This window comes from Equus caballus, chromosome 3, assembly GCF_041296265.1.
Source record: "Equus caballus isolate H_3958 breed thoroughbred chromosome 3, TB-T2T, whole genome shotgun sequence".
Lineage (NCBI taxonomy): Eukaryota > Metazoa > Chordata > Mammalia > Perissodactyla > Equidae > Equus > Equus caballus.
Window position 1 is genome coordinate 9,061,624 of NC_091686.1, and position 23,886 is coordinate 9,085,509.

At 53.2% G+C, this 23,886-nt stretch overlaps 2 protein-coding genes across 2 annotated transcripts; both read left to right on the top strand.

Annotated features, from left to right (window-relative positions):
• Positions 1-379: 379 nt before the first annotated feature.
• LOC100630794 (metallothionein-1A-like) lies at positions 380-2,356 on the top strand. The gene is made up of 3 exons (XM_003364601.5): positions 380-740; positions 1,302-1,367; positions 2,094-2,356. Exons 1-3 carry the CDS (start codon positions 713-715, stop codon positions 2,183-2,185), a joined length of 186 nt encoding a protein of 61 aa, XP_003364649.1. The 5' UTR covers positions 380-712; the 3' UTR covers positions 2,186-2,356.
• A 7,318-nt stretch (positions 2,357-9,674) lies between these two features.
• On the top strand, positions 9,675-11,343 carry LOC100630858 (metallothionein-1A-like). Its single transcript, XM_003364602.5, has 3 exons — positions 9,675-9,831; positions 10,396-10,461; positions 11,106-11,343. Exons 1-3 carry the CDS (start codon positions 9,804-9,806, stop codon positions 11,195-11,197), a joined length of 186 nt encoding a protein of 61 aa, XP_003364650.1. The 5' UTR covers positions 9,675-9,803; the 3' UTR covers positions 11,198-11,343.
• The last annotated feature ends 12,543 nt before the right edge of the window (positions 11,344-23,886 follow it).

Consider the following 23,886-nt stretch of genomic DNA (forward strand, 5'->3'; position numbering starts at 1 on the left):
GAGACAGGACAACTGTGTGTGGGCCATGCTTGCCCACAGGTGCCCTATGTGAAGAGGGGATTGCAGAAGCCAGCCTGTGCCTAGTCCCCGGGTGTTGGTGTCAGGGAGTCGTTATTTACAGCCCTCTAGGCCACTTCCTGGCCGTGAGGGGTGGGTGTGGGGGTCACATCCACCACCTGTCTCTGCACACAACCACCCAGCTCCAATCCAGCCAGAGACATGAGCGCCAGCCTGGGGTTGCACACGGTCTCCGGGACAGGGCTAACCTGAGGACAATGACGCGGGGGCTGGGGCGGGGAAGACACCCAGAGTTCAGGGTCTGAGTTCCAGGAACACTTGGGGGCGGGGTGGCTGCCCCCTAGGGAAAATTGCGAAAGACACGGCAGGGAGGCTGGGACACTATGTGCCTCCCGTCACAGAAGCCCCTGCCAGCCATCGGGCAGCAAACGGCCGGCCGCCGCCCTGTGCACCAGCCCCAGCTGCGCTCGGGCATCCTGCACCCGGCCCAGTGCGCACAGCCCCGCCTAGGGCGCTGGGGCCGCGCGCTCGCCAAGGGGCGGCGAGCAAGGACGGGGCGGGGCCTTTGCGCCCGGGCTTCCTGCTCTGCCTATAAAGTGAGCACAGGCGCTCCTGGGCGCCACCGCGCCTTCCACTAAGCCCGGTTATTATCTTCGTTACTGTCTTGGGACCTCCGCCCTCACATCAGCTTGAAATGGACCCCAACTGCTCCTGCCCCACAGGTAGGGGACGCCGGGCTCTGAGGCTTAAGATGCACCTTTCCCAGGCGCAGGACACAGCACCCTGGGGTGGAGGAGGGAGTCTGAGCTGAGGTGGCCTCCTTCAGTTAGCACGTGCAGTGCTTTCACCTGGCCAAGCTCCTGAGAGCATTTCCAGGCTCCTGGGCCTCTGTCTCAGAGTTGAGGGTACTGAGGCTCCAGGCTGTGCATCTCGAGGTCAGGGAGCTGCTGCGCTGGGACCCAGTGCTGTGTCCAGGCCTCAGAGCTGCCAGGACTGGGTGGGAGCTGGGGACGTTGCCTCTTCGGGCGGCAGGACCTAAGGCCCTGGCCCCAGTCTCTTGGGCTGGCTCTGGAGCCTGGGAACCTCCTTGTGCAGTAACATCAGGAGAGGACCTACCTTTCCCAGCAGCAGAAGAAAGAAGGGGAGCTTCTCTCTATGTGCCCACAGTGGGACAGCAGCTCTTAGGGCTGTGCTGACAGAGGAGGGCACACGGAGGGTTTGGGGACCGACTGCTGTGTCCGCATCAGCTTCCTGACTCCCTGCCTGGCTTTCCTTCCTGGCAGGTGGCTCCTGCACCTGTGCCGGCTCCTGCAAGTGCAAAGAGTGCAGATGCACCTCCTGCAAGAAGAGTGAGTGTGGGCCCTTCTGGGGGTCTGGGGCGGGGCTGAGGCAGAGCAGGGAGCCCAGAGTCCGGCAAACAGGAACAGGCCCATGACCCCTCTTCCCTACACCCCTGCCCTCAGCACCTGAGTCAGAATTGGAGCTGCAAGAGCCCTGGAGATGGTTGAGCCCCAACCTCTCATTCTAGAATAGGGAAACTGAGCCCTGAGAGGTCACCAAATAGTGTCAAGGATGGAGCCAGACAAGAGCCTTGGTCTCCTGTCTCCTGATGCAGCCTTCAGAACCCTCCAGTTTTCTGAGCACTTTATGCCTCTGAACTTGGGGACCACGTGTGGTTTCTCTGACCTGGTGGTGCAGCCCTGTCCTGTGCAGGCAGCCTAGGTTTCCCTGGCCCTCCTGGGCGCTGCTCTGGCAGGGGTTTGCCCCCTCTCTGATCTTGAGGAGTGCCCTCACTTAATTTTAGGAGTCTTGGAGGTGGGGAGCAGCCCCCCTCACCCCCGATACTGTCAGTGTCTCTCCAGGCATTCTGGCCTATTCTGGACTCGGATGGTGCAGGGCAGCCTTTTCCTAATGGGTAGGACCCAAAGGTTCTACCTATTCTCTCAGGACAGAGCATGCCACCCTAAACTCAGGGTCCCCCAAGGCCGGGGCAGAGCTGGTGCCAGGCCTGCTGTTGGGAAGGGAGGTTCTGGTAACGTCTGCTCTGACTTCTCCCTCTGCCCTCTGTTCCCCAGGCTGCTGCTCCTGCTGCCCCAGGGGCTGTGCCAGGTGTGCCCAGGGCTGCGTCTGCAAAGGGGCATCGGACAAGTGCAGCTGCTGCGCCTGATGTCAGGGAGAGCCTGCTCCCAAAGGAAACAGAGCAACACATACACACACACACGTACACATAATAACACATACAACTCTACAGATTTAAACCTTTTTGATACAATCCTGACTTTACAACCTTCCTGTCTCTATGAAATTTGTGAGTTTGAATAAAAGTCGTTGACTCTGTTGTGGTTTGTTTTTCTTTATGTGTCTTGGAAATACGGGACTTCATGGCCATCATGGGCGGAGTGAGGAATTTGGGTTGTAAAGTGCAGAGACCTGTGTCCTGGACCCAAAGACTAGCCCCTAAGAAACCAAGTGCCTGAAGCAAGTCAAGATCCCTCTCTGAGCTTCGGTTTCTCAGTGAAAAACAGAGGCATCGTCTAGATGACAGAAGGGCAGAGCACAGACAAGCTTCCCCTCTACTCTTACTGTAAGTGTTAACCATAGAAACCTCGCAGTGTCTCATCTTTGGTCTCTGGGGATCCCCTGCCCAACGTCAGTCCTGGGTGATGCGAGGCTCCAAAGGACTCGCGGGTGGAATTCTCCTCCCCCTTTGTGGCTTCTACACGGGGCTTGCTTCTAAAACACTGTGTTAAAGCACCTGTGTTTATTTTCTAACACAGATTTAAAGCTTGGTCAAATAAAATGAATTCCTAAGAAAAACTTTAAAAGGACACGATGTACAAAACCCGTTTTTAGATTGAACACACATCATTTCAATAAATATATGAAGAACAAAGAATAAAATCAGATTTAGAAATGCAGCTCAAAAACAAATTTACATAATGTTATAAACGAGTGTTAATAAAACAAAACAAAAAAAGAGCTGGAATTTATTCATGGAAGGTATGCTCTCAATACTAGAATAATGCAGAAACCTCCCTGTGTGTGGACCGTGCACAGCTTGAGTAGCACAGCCTCCGATGTCCCCACAGGGAACCCTCCCCCCTCCCTGCCCAGGGCTACTGATGGGACACCTGCTCCCCTGAGAGCTCCAGTGGTGACTGAATCTTTGGAAGTCCCTCCCTGGGTCGGGCTGAGATCGGCCCCTCCTTCCAAATCCAGCCTGGGCTCCTTGAAATCCACAAAGTGACCAGGGATTTGGAAGGAAGTGGCCAGCCATTTCTCAGCAAGAATGTACCCGAGAACTGGTTCCAGATGAAGTATATCCTGTCCACCCCTGCAGGGGGTGGTGGATTCTGCAGCTTGGAGGGCATGGTGGTCTTTATTAGGCAGGAGGGAGAGGCTGAGAGACTCCTAACTCCCATCAACGGTTAGCCCCCCTGGCTCTCTGTGCAGGGAACTGCTGTTCAATGTTCAACCAAAGAGAAAGACAAGTCACAAGGCCCAGAACACTGGACCACACTTGCCCACAGGTGCCCTGTGTGAAGAGGGGATTTCAGAAGCCAGCCTGTGCCTAGCCCCTGGCTGTTGCTGTCAGGAGTACCTGGTTCACAGCCCACCAGTCCACTTCCTGGCCATGCCACCTGGGTAAACCACTTGACTTCTCTGAGCCTCCGTTTCCTCAAATTTAAAGAGGAGACTATGTGTCAAGGTGAGGAATTAAAGGAGACAGCATCCTGGCTCCTCGCTAGGGCTTCGGAGACGGGGTCCATTAGATCCTTCTGTTCACAGGGACTTTCCTGGAGATGGAATTCTGTTGACTCCTGACAGTGTCTTAGGGAAAGGCTCATTGGTTTGGAAGCATGACTCTGGTTGGAGGTTAAAGCTGGGATTCAAAATTTAATGACCTTGTGGCAGGGGGAGTGTGGATGACCTAGAATAAGCCCCCAGGGACAAGACGCTGCCATGGCATTTGGACAGACGCAAAAGCCTTTCCACCCTTCAGGTCTTACGGCTTTCACACAACCCAGTGACTGAGACAGCAAACAGGAAGAGGCTGGAGTGATTGTGCCATCTTCCAGAGAGGGTAAGCAACCTGCCCAAGGTCACCCAGCTGGAAAATAACAGGATGAAGGAAGCTATGCTACAGCTGACCTCACCCCTGGCCACAGCAGGCAGATCACGATGTCACTGGATGCTACATGGTGCCTATCCTGGTCCACAGCTGGAAGGACCCTTGGAGATGGACTCCCTTTGCCCTTGGTTGAGAGATGGGAACCTGAAGCCCAGAGAGGTCACAGAGCTCTGCACGGGGATCCCACTGCCAGCTCAATGCCCTTCCTAACGCTGCCTCTGGGCCAGGTGCTCAGTGTGCTCGTCTTTCCTGTGGAGTCGTGAGGAGGAGGGGAGCGCGTGATGCTGCAGTCTGCCTGCATGAGGGCCAACCCCACTTGTGTCACTTAGAGCCCCGAGACGGAACCTCTCTGTGGCCCATTCTCCTTCCCAGTAAAAGGGAAAAAATAGGGGAAAGCATATGTCTTAGAGGATGAAATGAGTCAGGACAAGTCAAGGACTTAGGAAGGTACCTGGCACGTGGTGAGCGGGCTGTGACATCAGGTATTACTGCATTATTATTGTGCACAGCATAGGGGTATTTACTTACCTCCAGAAAAATCAGCCAAGGCTGGGGGCCTCCCGTGTGTCCTGTGTTGTCCTCATCAACCTCATGAGGATGTGACCTGGGGATCAGAGAGAGTCTCCACTCTTCTCACAGCACTGTGACGGGCACAAGGGGCACAGAGCCGTGAGGAAACTCTCTGTGCCTTCTCAGACACCAAGAGAAACCTCCATTTCTTTTTTTTGTTATTTAAAGATTGGTACCTGAGCTAACAACTGTTGCCAATCTTCCTTCTTTCTTTTTTTCTGCTTTTCCTTCCCAAATCCCCCCAGTACATAGTTGTATATTTTACTTGTGGGTCCTTCTTGTTGTGGCATGTGGTACACCCCTCAACATGGCCTGATGAGTGGTGCCACATCCGCGCCCAGGATTTGAACTGGTAAAACCCTGGGCTGCTGAAGTGGGGTGCACAAACTTAGCCACTCGGCCACCGGGCCGGCCCCCTCCATTTCTTCTATCACCTAGCCATATTTTATTTAACATTGTCCTTTGAAATGATTTCTATTTTCTTTCACGTACTTGTATGAAAAGTCTTTCTCTCTACTGAAAGTGAGATCCGTCTTATTCCAGACATAGAAGATCACCGGAGAATCATACACATTTCACTGAGGGGTCCCTTTCTTGCTGCCCACGGTGGGGCTGGCAGCTGGCTCTTAAAGGTCCAGCAGGAGAGAGTGCTGTAGACAGACCCAGACCAAAGGCTGCTTGTCATGGACCTTCTCTTTCCCCTGGGATGCTGAGTGGATCAGTTCGCAGCTGTGTGTCTTTGGGCGGGTCACTTAGATTCCCTGTGCTGCGTTGTCCTAGGGTAAAAACGGCTCATGCATAAAAGGGTTTTTCTTTCCGGTTGTTGTGAGTGTGCAAATCACAAGTGATGGAAACACGGCCTGGCACACGCTAAATGCCCTGGAGCTCTTAGGGATGGTGGATGGGAAACAATCCCTTTTCTTGCTGTGTTATCGGAGTTGTCTCTCACTTACCACGACCCCTCCTTTGGGGGGGTCCCACGCTTTGGGTACCGTCTGGAGTGGGGAGTACTGGCAGGCTATGGGGAGCACTGGATAGTTTTATAGAAAGGACTTGGACACATGTGCCCATATATCCCCTCAGGTGGGGCCAGGAAGGAAGGAAGGACGCCGAGGTCTGTGTCCATCCTGTTGTAGTGGACTAGAGAAAAGGGGCTCTAGGTCCGAAGTGGGGACAGGCAGAAGAAAGGGGTGGTGGGAGGAAAAGGTCACATTGTAGGCTGTTCCTCTGCACACGACTTCCTCGTGTTCCTCTCTTGCTCCAGCCAAGTCAAGGACGAGAGTGCTGAGCTGGGTTGCACACGGACTCCAGAAAAGGGCGAACTTGAGGACAATCGCGGTGGAGCTGGGGCAGAAGGCGAGGACTCAGTGTCTGAGTTCTAGGAACGTTCAGGGGCAGGAATCTCTGCCACCTCCGAAAAATTGGGAAGGGGTGTAGGGAAGGCTGAGACACGAGCCCCTCCGCGCGACCAGGTGCCAGGGCGCGGCCCCGCGATGCGCACCCGGCCCACGTGCGCTCGCGGCATCCTGCGCCCGGCCCGGTGCGCACAGCCCAGCCGAGGGCGCTGAGGCCGCGCTGTCGCCACCTGGCGGGGAGCAAGGACGGGGCGGGGCCTTTGCGCCCGGGCCGCCGCCTCTGGCTGGAAAGGGAGCAGGCGGGCTTCTAGGCTGTACCACGCCTTCCAGGAGCCCAAGGGAATCTTTGTCACTAGCTCTGGGCCTTAGGATGCCCCTTTCTCAGCCAGGGGACAATGTCCCTAAGGTTAGAGGAGAGAGTGATTTGAGTTTGAACTGAAGTGCACTCCTTCAGTTTGTGTGTCTTCTGCTTTCACTCTGACCTGGCGCGTGAATCGCCCTTTAGAGCATTTCTTGTCTTCCTAGCAGCTTCCATGTCAGAGGGGAGAGGCCTGAGGCTCAAGGCTGTCCTGCTCCACCTCACCCAGGTGCTCAGGGGGCTTCAGGGCCCCGCCCCACTGCTCTGTCCAGGTCTCTGTGGTGGGAAGGAAGCGCCTGTGTCTGTGCTGGTTGGAGGCAGGGGACATGGCCTCTGCTGGGCTCAGCCATGAGGCCCTCTGGGGTCAACACAGGAGAGCATCTGGCTGTCCTGGCCTGTGGGGAGAGGCCGTGGGTGACTTCCACCTGCCCTGAGTGGGACAGGAGCTCCCCCGTGTGGCCCCGGCCCTGAGCAGGAAGCATGTGTGGACCCACTGCTGTGTCTGCTGCATCAGCTCCTGACTCCCTGCCTGGCTTTCCTTCTGGGCAGGTGGCTCCTGCACCTGCGCTGGCTCCTGCAAATGCAAAGAGTGCAGATGCACCTCCTTCTGGGGGTCTGGGGTGGGGCTGAGGCAGAGACAGAACCCAGAGCTCAGCAGGCAGGAGCAGCCAAGGAGCCCTATTGCTGGCATCCACTTCCCTCAGCAACTGATTCAGGTCAGACCTGTAAGAGCCATAAGGTGGTTGAGCCCCAGCCTCCCTTCAAGAACGGGGAGCCTGAGGCTCGATGGTGCTAGTCCTGGTACTGGAGCTCGGTCTCCTGCCTCACGAGACAGCTTTTTTAATGTTGTCAGGGGCTGAAGCACTATGACCGTGACCTAGTGACCATGGTGTGGTTTCTCTGACCTGCTGGTGCAGCCCTGTCCTGTCCATGCAGCCCCGAGCTTCCCTGGGCCTGCTGGGCGCTGCTCTGGCAGGGGTTTGCCCCCTCTCTGATCTTGAGGAGTGCCCTCACTTCATTTGCTGGTTCTGGGGATGCTGCTTTTCCTTTGTCCCGGGGGCCCTGTCACTGCCTTTCCAGGCTTTATGCCTGTTCTGGACTCAGATGGTGCAGGCCACCCTTTTCCTACTGGGTAGGGCCTTCCAAAGCTTCTACTCATTGTTTGGGACGGAGCACGCCATCCTAACCTCAGGGTCCCCCGAGGCAGGGGGCAGAGCTGGTGCCACACCTGCTGTTGGGAAGGGAGGTTCTGGTAACATCTGCCCTGACTTCTCCCTCTGCCCTCTGTTCCCCAGGCTGCTGCTCCTGCTGCCCCAGGGGCTGTGCCAGGTGTGCCCAGGGCTGCGTCTGCAAGGGGACATCGGACAAGTGCAGCTGCTGTGCCTGATGTCGGGGAGAGCCTGATCCCGATGGAAACGGAGCAACACATACACACACACATACATGTAGTAATACATACTAACCTGTGTTTTAAAAGATTTTTTGATACACCCTTGTTTGTTTTTCAATGTTCCTGTGTCTATGAATATGTGAATTCTAGTAAAAGCTGTTGACACTGTTCTGGCTCTGTTTTCCTCTGCGTGTCTTGGAAATAAGGGACTTTGTGGCCACCACAGCTGGGATTGGGAATGGAACGGGAAGGGCTGAGACTTGGGTTCTGGTCCCAAAGACTAGTCTCTTATTAGCAAACCTAGGGCCTGAAGCAGTCAGGATTCCTCTTGGAGCTTCAGTTTCTGAGCTAAGAAGGAAAGCATTGTCCACATGACTCAAGGGTGGACATGACACAGGGTGGACACAGGTTCCCCTCTATCCTCAGTGTAAGTGTGGACGGCATAGAAACTTCTCAGTGTCTCGTTTTCGTTCCCTGGGGATCCCCTGCCCAACCTGAGTCCTGGGTGATGTGAGGCTCCAAAGGACTCGGGGGGGTGGAATTCCACTCCCCACTGTGTGCCTTCCACACAGGGCTTGTTTCTGCAACACTGTGTTAAATGACTTGTTTTTGTTTTCTATCACAGATTCAAACTTTGGTAAAATAAAACGAATTACTAAGAAAAACTTTAAATGACAGAATATACAAAGCTCACTTTTAGATCAACACATATAATTTCTATAATAGGATGAAGAATTAGAAATGTAGAGATTTAAAAACACTGTACATTGGGTCATAGAATGCGTGCACTGAGCGCTGGACGCAACTCACAAACACCCCTGTGTGTGGACCACACACGCCTTGAGTGGCACGGGCCCCCGACATCCCCACAGGGAACCATCGCTCTTCCCTGCCCAGGGCCACTGAAGGGACTCCTGCTCCCCTGAGAGCTCCTGTGGTGGCTTTGAATCTTAGGAAGTCCCTCCCTGGGTCAGGCTGAGATCGGCCCCTCCTTCCAAATCCAGCCTCGACTCCTTGAAACCCGCAAAGTGACCAGGGTTGCGGAGGGAACTGCCCAGACATTTCTCAGAAAGAATGTACCAGAGCACTGGTTGCAGGTGAAGTGCTTCCTGTCCGCCCCTGCAGGGGGGCTGGATTCCACAGTTTTGAGGGTGTGGCGGTCTTTATTAGGTAGGAGTGAGGGGCTGAGGGATTTGCAACTCATGCCAAGCGTTAGTCCCTCTGGCTCTCTGTGCAGGGAATTGCTCTGAGATGTTCAGTCAAACAGAAAGACAAGTCAGGTCCCAGGAGTCAGGACCACGCTTGTCCACAGGTGCCCTGTGTGAAGAGGGGATTTCAGAAGCCAGCCTGTGCCTATTCATGGGTGTTGGCGTCAGACAGTCGTTATCTACAGCCCACTAGGCCACTTCCTGGCCATGAGGGGGTGGGTGTGGGGGTCACATCCACCACCTGTCTCTGCACACAACCACCCAGCTCCAATCCAGCCAGAAACATGAACGCCAGGCTGGGGTTGCACACGGTCTCCGGGACAGGGCTAACCTGAGGACAATGACGCGGGGGCGGGGTGGGGAAGACGCCTAGAGTTCAGGGTCTGAGTTCCAGGAACACTTGGGGGCGGCGTGGCTGCCCCCTTGGGTAAATTGCGAAAGAGGCGGCAGGGAGGCTGGGACACGATGTGCCGCCCGTCACAGAAGCCCCTGCCCGCCACGGGGCACCAAGAGCCGGCGGCCGCACGGCGCACCCGGCCCGACAGCGCTCGGGAATCCTGCACCCGGCCCGGTGCGCACAGCCCCTCCGAGCGCGCTGGGGCCGCGCCCTCGCCAAGGGGCGGGGAGCAAGGACGGGGCGGGGCCTTTGCGCCCGGGCCTCCTGCTCTGCCTATAACGGGAGCACAGGCGCTCCTGGGCTCCACCGCGCCTTCGACTAACTCCAGCGCATCGTCGTTGCTAGCTTGGGACCTCCGGCCTCACGTCAGCTGAAATGGACCCCAACTGCTCCTGCCCCACAGGTAGGGGACGCCGGGCTCTGAGCCTTAGGATGCGCCTTTCCTGGGTGCAGGACAGAGCATCCTGGGGTGGAGAAGGGAGTCTGAGCTGAGGTGGCCTCCTTCAGTTAGCACGTCTTGTGCTTTCACATGGCCAAGCTCCTGAGAGCATTTCCAGGCTCCTGGGCCTCTGTCTCAGAGTTGAGGATCCTGAGGCTCAATGCTGTTCATCTCGAGGTCAGGGAGCTGCTGGACTGGGACTCAGTGCTGTGTCCGGGCCTCAGAGCTGGCAGGACTGGGTGGGAGCTGGGGACATTGCCTCTTCGGGGTGCAGGAGCTAAGGCCCTGGCCCCAGTCTCTCTGGCTGGCTGTGGAGCCTGGGAACCTCCTTGTGGAGCAACATCGGGTGTGGGGGAACCTACTTTCCCAGCAGCGGAAGAGAGAAGGGGGGCTTCTCTCTATGTGCTCCCAGTGGGACAGGAGCTCCCAGTGCTCGCCTGACAGAGGAGGGTGCACGGAGTGTTTTGGGACCCACTGCTGTGTCTGCATCACCCTCACTGCTCCCTGCCTGGCTTTCCTTCCTGGCAGGTGGCTCCTGCACCTGTGCCGGCTCCTGCAAATGCAAAGAGTGCAGATGCACCTCCTGCAAGAAGAGTGAGTGTGGGCCCTTCTTGGGGGTCTGGGCCCTTCTGGTGGTCTGGGAGTGGGGCTGAGGCAGAGGAGGGAGTCCAGAGTTAGGCAAACAGGAGCAGGCCCATGACCCCTCTTCCCTACACCCCTGCCCTCAGCACCTAAGTCAGAATCGGAGCTGCAAGAGCCCTACAGATGGTTGGGTCCCAACCTCTCATTCTAGAATGGGGAAACTGAACCCAGAGAAGTCACCAAATAGTCTCAAGGATGGGACAGACAAGAGCCTTGGTCTCCTGTCTCCTGATGCAGCCTTCGGAACCCTCCAGTGTTCTGAGCACTTTATTGACATGACCTAGTGACCGTGGTGTGGTTCTCTGACCTGCTGGTGCAGCCCTGTCCTGTCCAGGCAGCCCCGAGCTTCCCTGGCCTGCTGTGTGCTGCTCATGCTCGGGTTTGCCCCCTCCTTGTTTTGAGGACTAGACTCACTTCATTTGATGATCTGTGAGTCTGGCTTTCCTTTGCCCCTGGGGGCCCTGTCACTGCCCCTCCAGGCTTTCTGCCCTGTCCTGGTCTCAGATAGGGTCTCAGTGCTGGTACTAGGCCTGCTGCTGGGAAGGGAGGTTCTGGTAACGTTGCTCTGACTTCCTGCTCTGCCCTCTGTTCCCCAGGCTGCTGCCCCTGCTGCCCCGTGGGCTGTGCCAGGTGTGCCCAGGGCTGCATCTGCAAAGGGGCATCAGACAAGTGCAGCTGTTGTGCCTGATGTCGTGGAGAGCCTGCTCCCGATGGAAACAGAGCAAGATGTACAAACCTGCCTTTTTTATTTTTTTCATACACCCCTGACTTGATTGCTACATTCCTTTTTCTATGAAATGTTTGAGTGGCAATAAACTCATTGAGACACCTCTGGTTCTGGTTGCCTCATGGTGTGTTGGGAACATGAGACTTGGTTCTAGTCGGACTGTAGGGGAACCTGCACAGGGAGACATCGGGGCAGTGGGTTTGGAAGTTGGGATGGGGTGCGAGGCTTCCTGCCATCTGGCTTGACCCTGGCTCCCCTTTGCGAGCTGTGGCAGTTTCCTCTGCCACCTTCTGTAGCATTAACTTGTCCCTCCCCTTTTTGTGTATCTGTCCTTGCCTGTATTCACTCCATAGCCACCTATGGTGCATCTACTGTATACACAGGCATTGGGTTTTCAGTGGTGACGTAGCGTGGAGCTTACTGACTGCTGGGGAGAGACAGAATATTACCAAGTAGAAGAAACAAAATGGCTCACATTGCTGTTGGGGTGAGTGGGAGCGAAGAGACCTTGCCCTGGGATCTGAGAGCTGCAGTCCTGTCCGAGGGGACAGTTGAGCAAAGGCCCTGCGGTGGGGAAGAGCTCGGTGTGTTTAGGAAGTAGAAAGTAGACCAGTGTGTCTGGGACAGTGTGTGAGGGGAGTCGTCCAAGTTGGCTTTGGAGAGGGGAGAGCAGAGACCGTGTGGCTCCATCATCTGAGTGACTCCCAACCTGGGGGCACAGCTGCATCACTTGGAGAGGTCGAAAGAGTGCCAGGCCACCATCCCACTTCCTCTTCGCAGCCCCAAGTTTGCTTTCTTAGGTCTAAGATGGGCCGGGCAACTTGTATTTTTAACAAGTACCTAAGGTGGCAGCCCAGTGACGCGGTCACACAGAATCATTTAGCGAAGCGAGATGAGCCCCTGCCAAGAAATGTTTCCACCACAGTGGGTGTTTGAAGCCGACTTCCCCAACATGTGGCTGCCTGTTCTGGCCGGAGGTACCCAGTTCCTGTCTGTCTGTGGGAGGGATGGGCAGGCCCCGCCATGCAGGGTGTGGCCAGTGTCTTCGCAAAGAGCAAATGAGGCCAAGAGGGCGGAGCAAGACTCCTTGGGGGCTCACGCTGTGGAAACCGCACCCCGATGTGGGGGGCTGCTGTCCCAGCGACTGTGTCCTGGTGGGAGAGTCTGGCACGGTCCTTGCGGGGTGTGGGCAGGAGCATGACATGGCACTGCCCTGTTTGGTCTGAAGGCCTGGAACCAAGGTCACAAATGTGCCCAGGTGTTGCTCTTTCACAACTTCTGCTTTGGGGCATCACAGCTGGCAAACCTCTCCAGGAAAGGGTTCCAAATGTTTTCACCGGCCCTGCCAAACACAATCATCCAACTTCCAGCTTTTTATTTTCCAAGTTGTGTGTGAAGTGGCATCCTTGCTCTGTTCCCGAGCCCCATCTCCCAGTGGGGGTTGGGGGGCGGGGCATGGCCATTTATAATAGTTTTTAAAATACATTTGTTATGGCTGCACCAGAATGCCTTGTTTAATTCCAGAAGTTGATACCTGTTGAATTGGTAAAGCTGTGAAACCTTGGTTCTGGAGCCAGACTGCCTGGCTGGAAGCAGAGCTCCACCACTTAGGCAAGCTGTGTGGCCCGTCTGTACCTCATGCATCCCATCTGTAAAGTGGGGGCAATAATAGCGCCGACCCCATAGGGATGTGGTGTGAGCACGTCCCTGGCTCATAAGTGCTCAGTGACTGCGACTTCCCTCCCTCTGGGCCAGGCACGGTGTCTGACAATCAGTAGGTGATCCATAAATGCTCTCTACTTGACTCAATGAGCACTTATTGGACCCTTACTGTGTGCAAATCATTGTGCTGGGCACAGAGAGGGCAGATAATAGATAAATAAGGTCCAGTCGAATCCCTGTTGGATTCAGGGAGCATTTATTTTTCACTTTGAGATGCAGCTGCTGAGCCGGGGCAGAGAGCAACGTGGAGTCTGAACACGTGTGAACGTCTGAGCTGGGGCAGCTGGCGTGGTGTCACACCCCTGCCCCATGCATTGAATGAGACAAACCAATCAGATCCTCTCTCCTGAGAAGTGTGAATTCACAGTGCAGATGGCTGGAACAAGGGGAACTGGAACTCGTCCTGTCGCTGGAACCACGTCACGGGAACAGTGAGGAGTTCACCCTCTGGTTGTCACAAGGACGAAGAGACCAAGCTACTATCTGTTTTCTGTGAGAACTGCTGTGCATCTCAATCTCCTAGGGACCCAGAGAGGCTGAACACCTGCTGAGAAGAGTCCCAATGACACCTCGCCCCCCTTTGAATTCTGAAAGCAATCCCTGTGTCAGTTAGGGCTCCTTGAGTGAAAGCCACAGAAAAAGACTCTCGCTAAATTAGACAAAAAAAAAATTCATTGGAAGGGTATTGCAGACCTATGGAATTGACTGGAAGGATAGAGAACTAGGCTCAGAAAATGGGCAGGAGCTGTGGGGAGCCAGGCGACCGGTCACGGCCCAGGAGCAGCCTGGCTGGGCTGCTGCAGGTGACACAGCGATCACCACTGCTTCTGCTGTCCCCAAACACCCCCATCACTGCCATCTGCCACAGCTCCTGCAAACGAGTCCTAGACTGACCACTGAGCTCTTCACCTCTTGCCCAAAGGAAGTCCAGCTGGCTGGGGTTGTGGAGAAGGAGTGTCTGGCTACCTTCAGATTCCTGGGTGGGAGGCAAGACCCTGCATACCACCCTAAGGGGTTCTCCGGTGCCTGTAGGTTACTGGTGGGAAACCGGTGAGTCATGCGGCAGAGTTCAACCAAGGGATTTTTTAATACAGGAGTTGGAAGGATTAAGAAAAATGAACAAGAGATGTGAAGACTCCCAGGCTTGCAGCAGCGGAGCCCTTACCAGCCTAGGCCTGAAGGGCAAGAGGAAGGGGCTGGCACTGGACCCCAGAGAGGGCAGCTGCAGCTGTAGAAAAGGATACCCCAACAGGAGCTGCGACCTTCCGGTTGACACTCAACCTTGCAAGAACGGAGCCTCCAGAACACATTCTGTGACCTCCTATCCTCTCGCTCCCAACTCCTGCCAGTGCTCCCATTGGCGGAACCCAAGCAGATGCTGTTGAGTCCCATAAAGCTCCACCCATTCCCTGGCCCACTGAGGGGGGTGGAGAGTGGGTCTGGAAAATACCCAGCATACCCCGCAAATAGAGTATGCCCTCCTAATAAGGCCAGGTGTGTCTCTTCCCTGCACCCTGGAATTCAGCTGGACCCTGAACTCAGCTCACAGGGTTGGAGGGAGGGAGGAGGCCAGGAATGACAATGGGAGCCCATGTTGGAGAGGAGGCGTTTGAGGTCTCTCAGAACACCCCATCTGCAGGTGTGCTTAAGCAAGTCCGCTCAGGGCCCCTCGGGGAGAGGGGGCGTGGGGAGAGAAGAAACTGAATCTCTCTCTCTCTCTCACACACACACACACACACACACACGTGTGCCCATGGACGCTCGCCTGGCCCCACCCATGGCATCACAATACCCACTGAGCCACCCTTTCAGAGCCATCCCTGAGGCCGCTCCTGGCTGGCTGAAGGCCCACACCCACCTCCCGCCCAGGGGTAAAGCCGTGAATTCAGCAAGGCTTCCCCCCTACCACCACCCCATCCGCCCACAGCCCACCGCCAGGCCCCGCTCCTTCTTGGCCCCTTCCCTCCTCCGTGGCCGCCTTTCTCCCTTGCTCTCAGACTCTTCTATTTAGCAGGGAGGGGGAGGGAGGGGTATGTTGTCAAGGTTGGTTGGGTTTCTCCTCAAGGTCAGCAGTAGGAGCTCTCAGGGCGCAGAGATCCCTCCTCTGGGCCTCTGCCTCTGCCTAGACAGACTGGGTGATTCTCGAGCTCTCAAGGGAGGAGGCTAAGGCAAGGCCAGGGAGCTGGTGTTGTCATCGAGGCTTGGGCGATATGCAGGACCCTGTGGTCTAACCCCAGGTTGCCTTGCAAAGCAAGGGTGGGGTCTGGGCCCCATCGCCGACCACCCCGGCCTGCCTGATTCATCCTCGCCGTCACTAGGAGTCGGGGACCACCATATGCAGACCTCCTGAACTCTGCTCTGTCGCCAAGACTCCTCCCCCCGCACCCTCACAGCAAAGCTGAGCCAGACCCTCCAGCAGCAGTTCAGCAATCCTGGGTCACCCCAGCCAGGAGGATGTGCCAGCTTCACGAGCTCCTTCAGAGACATGGCAACACTTCACCCAGAGAAGTGACTCCCTGGAGGCCGATTCGGGCACTGATCAAGTTCAGCTCTCTCACGTCCACCCCAACTTCCTTTGGGGAACTCCCTCTGCCCCAACTGTGTGGAGCCTCTGAGGGAGGGGAGATCCGGGGGTCCAGCTAAAAAAGCCAGCAGTCCAGACCCTGACTCTCCAGGAAGCCTCAGTCAATCAGATGTTCCCCTCTGGAACTCAGACGTGGCCTAGAATAAGTTCCAAGGACGTTCATCACAGGCACGAGCCCCAACCAGGATTCTTCGGGCTCCAAGACCAGGCCTGTGGATCCTGTGTCCCAACCCAACAGCGTTTCCTGGCTCCTGCCTCGTTCTAAGCCCTGTCTCACAGCCCCCCACCTTCTATCCTTCTAGCAAATGACCCTCACTTTAATTCTGTCGTTTATACCCAAGGAGTCTGGAGGAGATGTTGGTGGGCAAGGGGGCTTCCTTGGTGGCACCACAGGACCACCCACTGAGCCCAAGATTGGCCTCACCAGACCCCCGGGGCCTGAGACCCTGAGGGCAGAAGGGGACAGGGACGGGTGCCTGGATCTCCCCGGCCGCCCTGGGCCACGTTCCTTCTTGCCTGGGCCTGTGTGACATGCCCATGGGTGAGGTCGTCTGTGGGCAGGGAGGTGCTTCCTGCCCTCGGGGCCTGTCATTCTCAGGCCTGGGAAACTGACTTTCCTGCCAGGGATTCCAAGTTTGTGCTAGTCAAATGGGGCTCCTCGTAGCCCTGCGGGGCACAAGGTGCTGGGTCCCTGGTACAGATGAAAAAGCCGAGGCAAAATCTCCAAAGGCAAGCTCCCCTGGGGGAAAATGGCCAAAGAGAGCACGTGTGCAGGGCCCTTGGCACCCCGACTCTCCTTACGGCACGCCCCAATCCTAATCCCCAATCCTAAAGGAGGGAACAGTATAAGAAAAGGTTTGGAGATGAGAAAAAGAGCCTTGTTTGATCATTTCCTAGATAATGGGGAGCCATAGAGGGTTAAGGGGCAAGGGGACGATGTGATTGGGGCTGTTCATTTATTCATTCCCGGGTACTTTCACTGTGCTGGGCCTGTGACAGGCACTCATTAGCAATGATGAATAAGACAGTCTTTGCCCTCCAGGGGTCCTCAGTCCAAGGTATGAGTGTGGGGGAGTCAAGTACACAAATAAATTCAACATAGGGTGATAGAAGGTGGTGTGGCATCAAGCAGACTCTCACCACTTACCATCACCTTCACTCCTGCCACGCTGGTCCAAGCTTCCATCTGCTCTCTCGCCCTGCTTCCTACCTGGTCCTCCTACGTCTGCCTTGTCCCTGGTGGTCTACTCTCAGTCCAGCATCCAGAGGGATCCTCCGCTCAAAATCCCCCACTGGTCTCCACCTCACTCCGTGTAAAAGCCGAAGTCCTCACCAGGGTCCAGAGGGCCATGATGGCACCCGTGGACACACATCCTCTCGGAACGCTGGACTTTTAAATTTCTGCCAATCAAGTGAGTGCAAAGTGTATCTCACTGTGACCTTAATGTGCATTTTCTCCATCACCGATGATGTGGAGCATTCATTGCCATGTGTGTTTCTTTTTCTAAGTCCCTGTCAATATTTTGTGCTCGTTTAAAGAAATTCCCTGAATTCCACACTTTATTCAGATTTCCTTCATTCTTACCTAATGTCCATCTTCTCTTCCAGGATCCCAACCAGGACCCCTCGTTACATCCAGTCGTCGCGTCTCCTTGGGCCTCTCTCGGCTGGGACAGCTTCTCAGGCTTTCCTTGTTTTTGACCTTGACAGTTTCGAGGGCCGCTGGTCAGGGGTGCTGTAGGACGCCCTCTGCTGGAATTTCTCTGATGCTTTTCTCATGATTAGATTGGGGTTACGGGTTTTGGGGAGGAAGACCACAGAGTTCCTCATCATCTCGTATCAAGAGTATAATACTATCAACAGGACTTATCGCTATTGATGTTGCCCTTGACCACTTGGCCAAGGTCATGCTTGGAGGCCTCTGTGCTGCGAGATCACTCTTCTTTGCCCCCTTCCCTTGCTTTACTCTTCGGAAGGAAGCCACTTTGCACCTCCACACTTAGGGGGTGGGAAGCAGTACTCCTTGAGGGCCATTCTTCCACGCAGGAGATTTGTTCCTTCTCCGCTACTTACTTATTCAATTATTTATTTAAATCAGCATGGGTTCATGGATATTTATTTGATACTTCGGGTCAGAACCCAATACAATTTTGTTTACTTTTTGGCTCAAATTGTTCCGGCTGTGACTTCTGGGAGCTCTTTCAGTTGGCTCCTGTGTCCCTCTGACACAGTCCTGTCTTTGTGGGTTTTCTTTCTTTTTTGTTTCCTAGTTTCTTCATTACTTTCTGTTTGTGCCCATTTTTCTATGGGTTGTTTGTATCCTTATCGCCTTATAGGTTCGTTATACACTCTTGAAACCCATCCTTTTTTGCGTCTTTTGATGGGCCGAAGTTCTCACTTTTAAAGTAGTCAGATTTATCAAATTTTATTATATAATCAGTTCTTCTGTGGCTTAAGAAGTTTTGGGCTGCTCCAAGGTCTAAAAGATATTTGAATGCCTAAAAGTGTCTAAAATAGCTCTCATAAAGTTTTGTTTTTAGATGGAAGTCCTTCATCTGTCTGGAATGGATTTTTGTAGTAGTGTTGAGAGGAGCCAATTTCATCTTTTTCCTGGTGAGTAATCGTGTCATTTATTGAATGTTCCTTCTTCTCCCCGCTGATCTGACTTGCCACTTCGGGTCTATGTGGAAGTCCCATCGAGGTGGGAGGCTGTCTCTGGGCTCTCTTTTCTGAAGTTTCAAATAAGCCCTGATGTCGAGTAGTGACAAGCTCCCCTCACACCTTACCCTCCTCCCCACGCTCTGCTGTGCCTCAGAAATGTCCTGGCCATTCCTGGCTCTTTGCTCTTCCATATACGTTTAAGAATCATCTTATAAAACTTCCATGGAAAAATTCCTGTAGATTCTGATCAGAATTGCATTCCATCTATAGATCAATTTGGAGAAAGCAGACTTTTTTGTTTTTGTTTTTGGCTTAAACAACAGAAACTTACTTTCTCACAGTTTTGGATGCCAGACATCTAAGATCAGACTCCCAGCATGATTGAGTCCTGGTGAGGGCTCTCTTCCTGGCTTGCAGAGAGCTGCCTTCTCGTTGTGTCCTCACATGGCAGAGAGAGAGGGAGAGCAGACATCTTTAGAATATTAAATCTTCCTATTACAACATGCTGTGACTTCAGGGGGTGCTGGCAACGTTTAACGAGCAGTTCTCCAGGGGAAAAAAGTGCATTCATACAGAAGTATGTAAATTTACTATAAATTTTAATGCTATAAAGAATATGTAGCACACAATTTAGAAGCAATAACAAAATATGCAAAACCCTTTATCGTACATTACATTGTCCATATAGTCTGTCAACTTTCACGGAATGCTTTCATTGATTTTTGTTGAACTGTTGTATCTGTAGCCAATCTATGGTTTGTAATTGATGAATGAGTGTAGCTCTGATATAAACGCAGGTTCCTATTTTCGTTTTCATTAATGAGTAAGAAGAAAGCCACACATGGTCTCTGTTGCATATCCTTCTTCTTTTTTTTTTTTTTACAAACCTTTAAAAATGCATAACCAGGGGGCCTGCCCTGTGACTGAGTGGTTAAAGTTCCATGCACTCCACTTCAGCAGCCTAGGTTCACAGGTCTGGGTCCTGGTGCAGACCTACACCATTCATCAGCCATGCTGTGGCGGTGTCCCACATACAAAGTGGAAGAAGATTGGCACAGATGTTAGCTCAGGGCGAATCTTCCTCACCAAAAAAAAAAAGAGAGAGAGAGCGAGGAAAAAAATGTGTAACTATTCTTAGGGCATTCAAAGACAAGCCTTTGGCCTGATTTGGCCCACTGGCCATTATTTACTGACCCTTGGTCTATGTTCTTGAGATTGTTTACATTTATGATATCTGATTGAGGAGAATACCATATAATACTGTGCATCTCTTCCCACCTCTGCGTTCAGTGACATCACATTGGTGGCTTGAAATCGGGCAGTATTTACACACCTACATCGGCAAACGCTGAAAACCACGGCTTGATTTACTGTCGGCTGACTGTCCGGACTTAAGCAAGTGATGTGGCAACTGCTGATAATGCAGATTAAACCTAAAATCTGTTACCGTTACATTGTCAGTAGCACAAAAAAATCGAGGAAATATTCTTCTAGGATTTGAAAACTGTTATCCAACTCAGCAAAGAAATCTCTCACGTCAGTTTAATGAACAGGTAAAGGTGCAACACGCATCTCCTGGTCGTGGCACCCTCATCTCCTGGTTGTGGCACCCGCATCTCCTGGTGCAGAATGTCCCCCAACACTCACTCGGCGTGGATCTGGTGGGGCTGACTCTGCCTCTCGCCCCAAGGACGGGTACATGACCCAGTCCTGGCCAACCAGGGTTACGGGGTCAGGGGTAGTCATGTGATATCATTCAGGCCAATCAGCGTGCATTCTGAGACACTTGCTAGGAGGCTGCGGCAATGAGCACTGTTTCCGCTGGGGTTGCGGAGCTGCTGAGGCCACCACGTGGAGGAGACTCAACTGAGTGGGAAGCTGACAGCAGGGCCAAGACCTGGAGAGAGAGTCTTGATGTCATCGCTGGAGCGTCCACATCTGATGGGCCCAAGTGGGATCCACCTGGAGTTTTGGTTGTGAGCCAATAAGTGATTACATCCTTTCACTCAAGCCAGCTTGAGTTTGTCTTTTTGACTCTTGACAAGCAGAGAGTGCTGACAAGCAGAGTTTTTGAATGGTCCATTCCAGACCCTGAGCCCCACTTTCCAGTTTGGAAAGTACAGACACCCTAGACCAAGGGGAATGCGTGCGGGATGGGTGTCAAGAGATCAGTGTCTTAATCTGGATTTACCTCCTCTTGAGGGCCTGACCTCAGACCGCTGGTTCTTCTCTTGGAGCCTCAGTTTCCCCATCTGTTATCTCTTCTCAAAGGCATGTAGAGATAGGCAGAGTTAGACACAAGCCTCCTTGCCGAAGGGCCATTAGCATTTTTCCTCCTGTCAGGGCATCTTCGTTCAACAGGGAGAGCCCCAAGTGGTTATCATGGAATACTTCAGCCTGTAATGGCTCATGCTGACAAATGCTTTCTCCTCCACCACTTCCCAGTGTGGTACGGAAGGGAGTTTATCCTGACCACTCACTGATGACTCAGGAAGGCTGAAAGGGAAAGAGCATGGCACATGGAGTACGCCCCCACCCCAGGTTTTACTTCTGGCTATGCCACTTCCTACCTGTGTGATGTTGGACAAGGTATTTAGCTTCTCTGAGCCTCAGTTTATTCATCTATCAAAGGGGATTATGAAAATTAAATAACACCATGCCCAGCATATAGTAGTTGCTCAATAAAAGGTAGATATTATTACTATAAAGCTCTGTGGCTTCCCACCAGATTAACGTTGATTATTAAGGTTTGACAATATCAAATGGGAATGCTCACCCACTATTGTAAAAGACCAAAGGGACTTTAGACTTACCCACAGTGTTCTGATTTTTTTGACAAAAGAATGAGTTCATGCATTTCTTTTGGAATTGTTATTCCAAAAATAAATTATTTGTGGAAGAAAACTGTGACACACACAAGGTCAAAAGGTGGGTAAACACTCAAGAGGCTCCCAGCTTCTGGCCCAGTTTTCTCCTCACAGCTTCTCTCTAAAAGGGAGTCGTATCTCGCTCCAGCCCCTTGCTGTCCTGTAGGGATGTGGGTGGCCAGATCTCGTAAATTTTTAGGACAAACCAGAAATCCAGATTTCTATGTAAAATATCCAGATTTTTAAAAGATTGTACGGAATCTTAAAAGCATTATGCTCCCTGAAATAAGCCAGACGCAAAAGGACAAGTGTTATAGGATTCCACTTATGTGATGTACCCGGAACAGGCAAATCCACAGAGACAGAACATAGAACGGAGGGTGCCAGGGGTGAGGGGAGGGCGCGTGGGGAGTTAGTGTTTAAAGGGGGCAGAGATTCCCTTTGGGAAGAAGAAGTTCTGGAGACGGAAAGTGGTGATGGTCGCACAACACTGTGAATATTCTTAATGCCACTGAATCCTGCACTTTAAAATGGTTAAAACGGAAAATTCTACGTTGCGTATATTTTACTACAATTTAAAAGTTGTATTAAAAGGAAAAAGAGAGAGAGAAAAAGGTCGTGTGGAGCAAACCAAAGTCGAGAGCCAGATGTGGCCGATTTGCAGCTCCTGGCTGGCCATCCCCATCCGGAATGCTAGATCTAGCCTGTTTCCCCTCCGCCTCCCCAAATTCTGCTCATCCTACAAGGACTGGCCCGAATGTCACCCCTGCTTCATTCCCCAAGGCTGAAGGTCCAGCAACACGGGGCCCAGGTTCCTGCAGGCCGCAGGGAGCCGGATGACCGGTGGCCCCCCCTTGAGAGCCACATCCTCCAATGTGCCATAGTCCCCAGCCCATTTCAACTCTTCTGGTCCACTTCATCCCTTCTTATCACCTCCGCCACGTGGGCCTCTGAAATTTCACCCCCCACCGACTGTGAGCTCCTTGGGGAGAGCGATGGATCCATTTTCCGGAGTTCTCACACAATTCAGTGCTGCAGCATCATGGAGTGACTCCTCCAGGCCAGGGGCCGGGCTACAGGGAAGAGGCCAGAGGAGGCCCGGTCTCAATTTATCACGGGCAGGACTTGGTGGGCTGTTGGTTGAATCCAGAGTGTCCCAACCTGGGGTCACTGACATTTTGGGTCTGATAATTCTTTGTCGTGGGGGCTGTCCTGTGCACTGTAGGGTGTTGAGAAGCATCCCTGGCCTCCCCTAGCTGCGACAGCCAAAAGTGCTTCCAGATCTTGCCAAATGTCTCCTGGGGGGCAAAACAGCCCCAACTTGAGAACTGATTTAATTCGTTGATTCATTTATCAGTAAGCGCTTTCTTAAAATCAAGATCCCAGATAGGGTCAGGGGGATCATACGTAGGTTGAAAGCTAGATACGACATTTTTTAAAAGTCAGCAGCATAATTTGGCTATGGTTACTCAGAAGTCTAAGTACTCCCTCTGCCCGTGTCATGTCAGGTCCTCCGTTCAAATCTGCAAATCTGAGCGCTTGATATTTTAAAAATGGATTGACTTCGCTTATTGAATGTTTGCTGCCACCTGGTGGTCATTTTGTTCATTGCAAACTGGGGGAAATTAAATTCAGTTCCACTAGTCAACCAGCCAACATATGGGATAAGTGGAGTCAGCAGGAGCCGGCCTACGCAGGGACCTGCCCATTGTTCCAGGACCTTAGTTTGAATTTTTACGACACCGACTTTGCCCCCACCTTTCCCACCTTTTCTAGAACTAAAGGCCCTATTTGGAATGTGTTATAATTTTTTGGGGGGGGGGGGGGAAGATTAGCCGTGAACTAACATCTGCTGCCAATCCTCCTCTTTTTGCTGAGGAAGACTGGCCCTGAGCTAACATCCATGCCCATCTTCCTCTACTTTATACGTGGGACGCCTGACACAGCATGGCTTGCCAAGTGGTGCCATGTCTGCACCCGAGATCCAAACTGGTGAACCCCGGGCCGCTGAAGCAGAACGTGCGAAGTTAACTGCTGCGCCACCGGGCCAGCCTCCATGTTACAATTTATGATCTGTGCATTTGAATTCATTTTTTGAAAATATTTTTGAGAATTTTTTCGTACACTGGAGATGAACAGACGCATTTAGGGTGCCATCAAATGGGGGCATCTTGTATTAAAGCCGCGTTGGCAAGTTTGTCTGACATTAGAAACGGAGAAAGTGATGTGACAGGGCTAAGGTCGGACCCTCCAGCAACTGTCAGCCCCGAGGAGGTCCAGGAGCGTCAGAGCTGTCGCTGTGGTGGCTCCATGTGCTGGCTGACCTCGAGGAGGGTGAATTATCTCTGAGACTCAGTTTGCAGGCTTGTGCCATGTCCCTGTCCATTTGGGCCCAGATAAAATGGTTATTCAGGGCTCAGGATTGGGCAGAAACCAAGGGGCACAAGTGTTATTAACATTAATAATATTTAATGGCGATAACAACAAAGTTTCAAGAGGCTCCAAGAGATTTCAAGTGAGCGCAGCCAGAACTTTGGTCTATTCTCACCACACAGCCAGACTCCGCCTGATAGAAGGCGTCACTCCTTTTTCCAGATCCTCCAGTGGGTCACCATTTCTCTTTGAGTAGAAGCCCAAGTCCTTATGCTGGCTCACTAGGCCCTACACGACTCCCTTCCACCAATTACATTTACCTAGTCCTGTTCCTCAGGACCATCCAGACTGTCCTGCCTCAGGGCCTTTGCACCTTCTGTGCCCCCGTGCCTGGGGTGCTCTGTCAGTGGCTCCCTCCCTCATCTCCTCAAGTCTTCACTCGC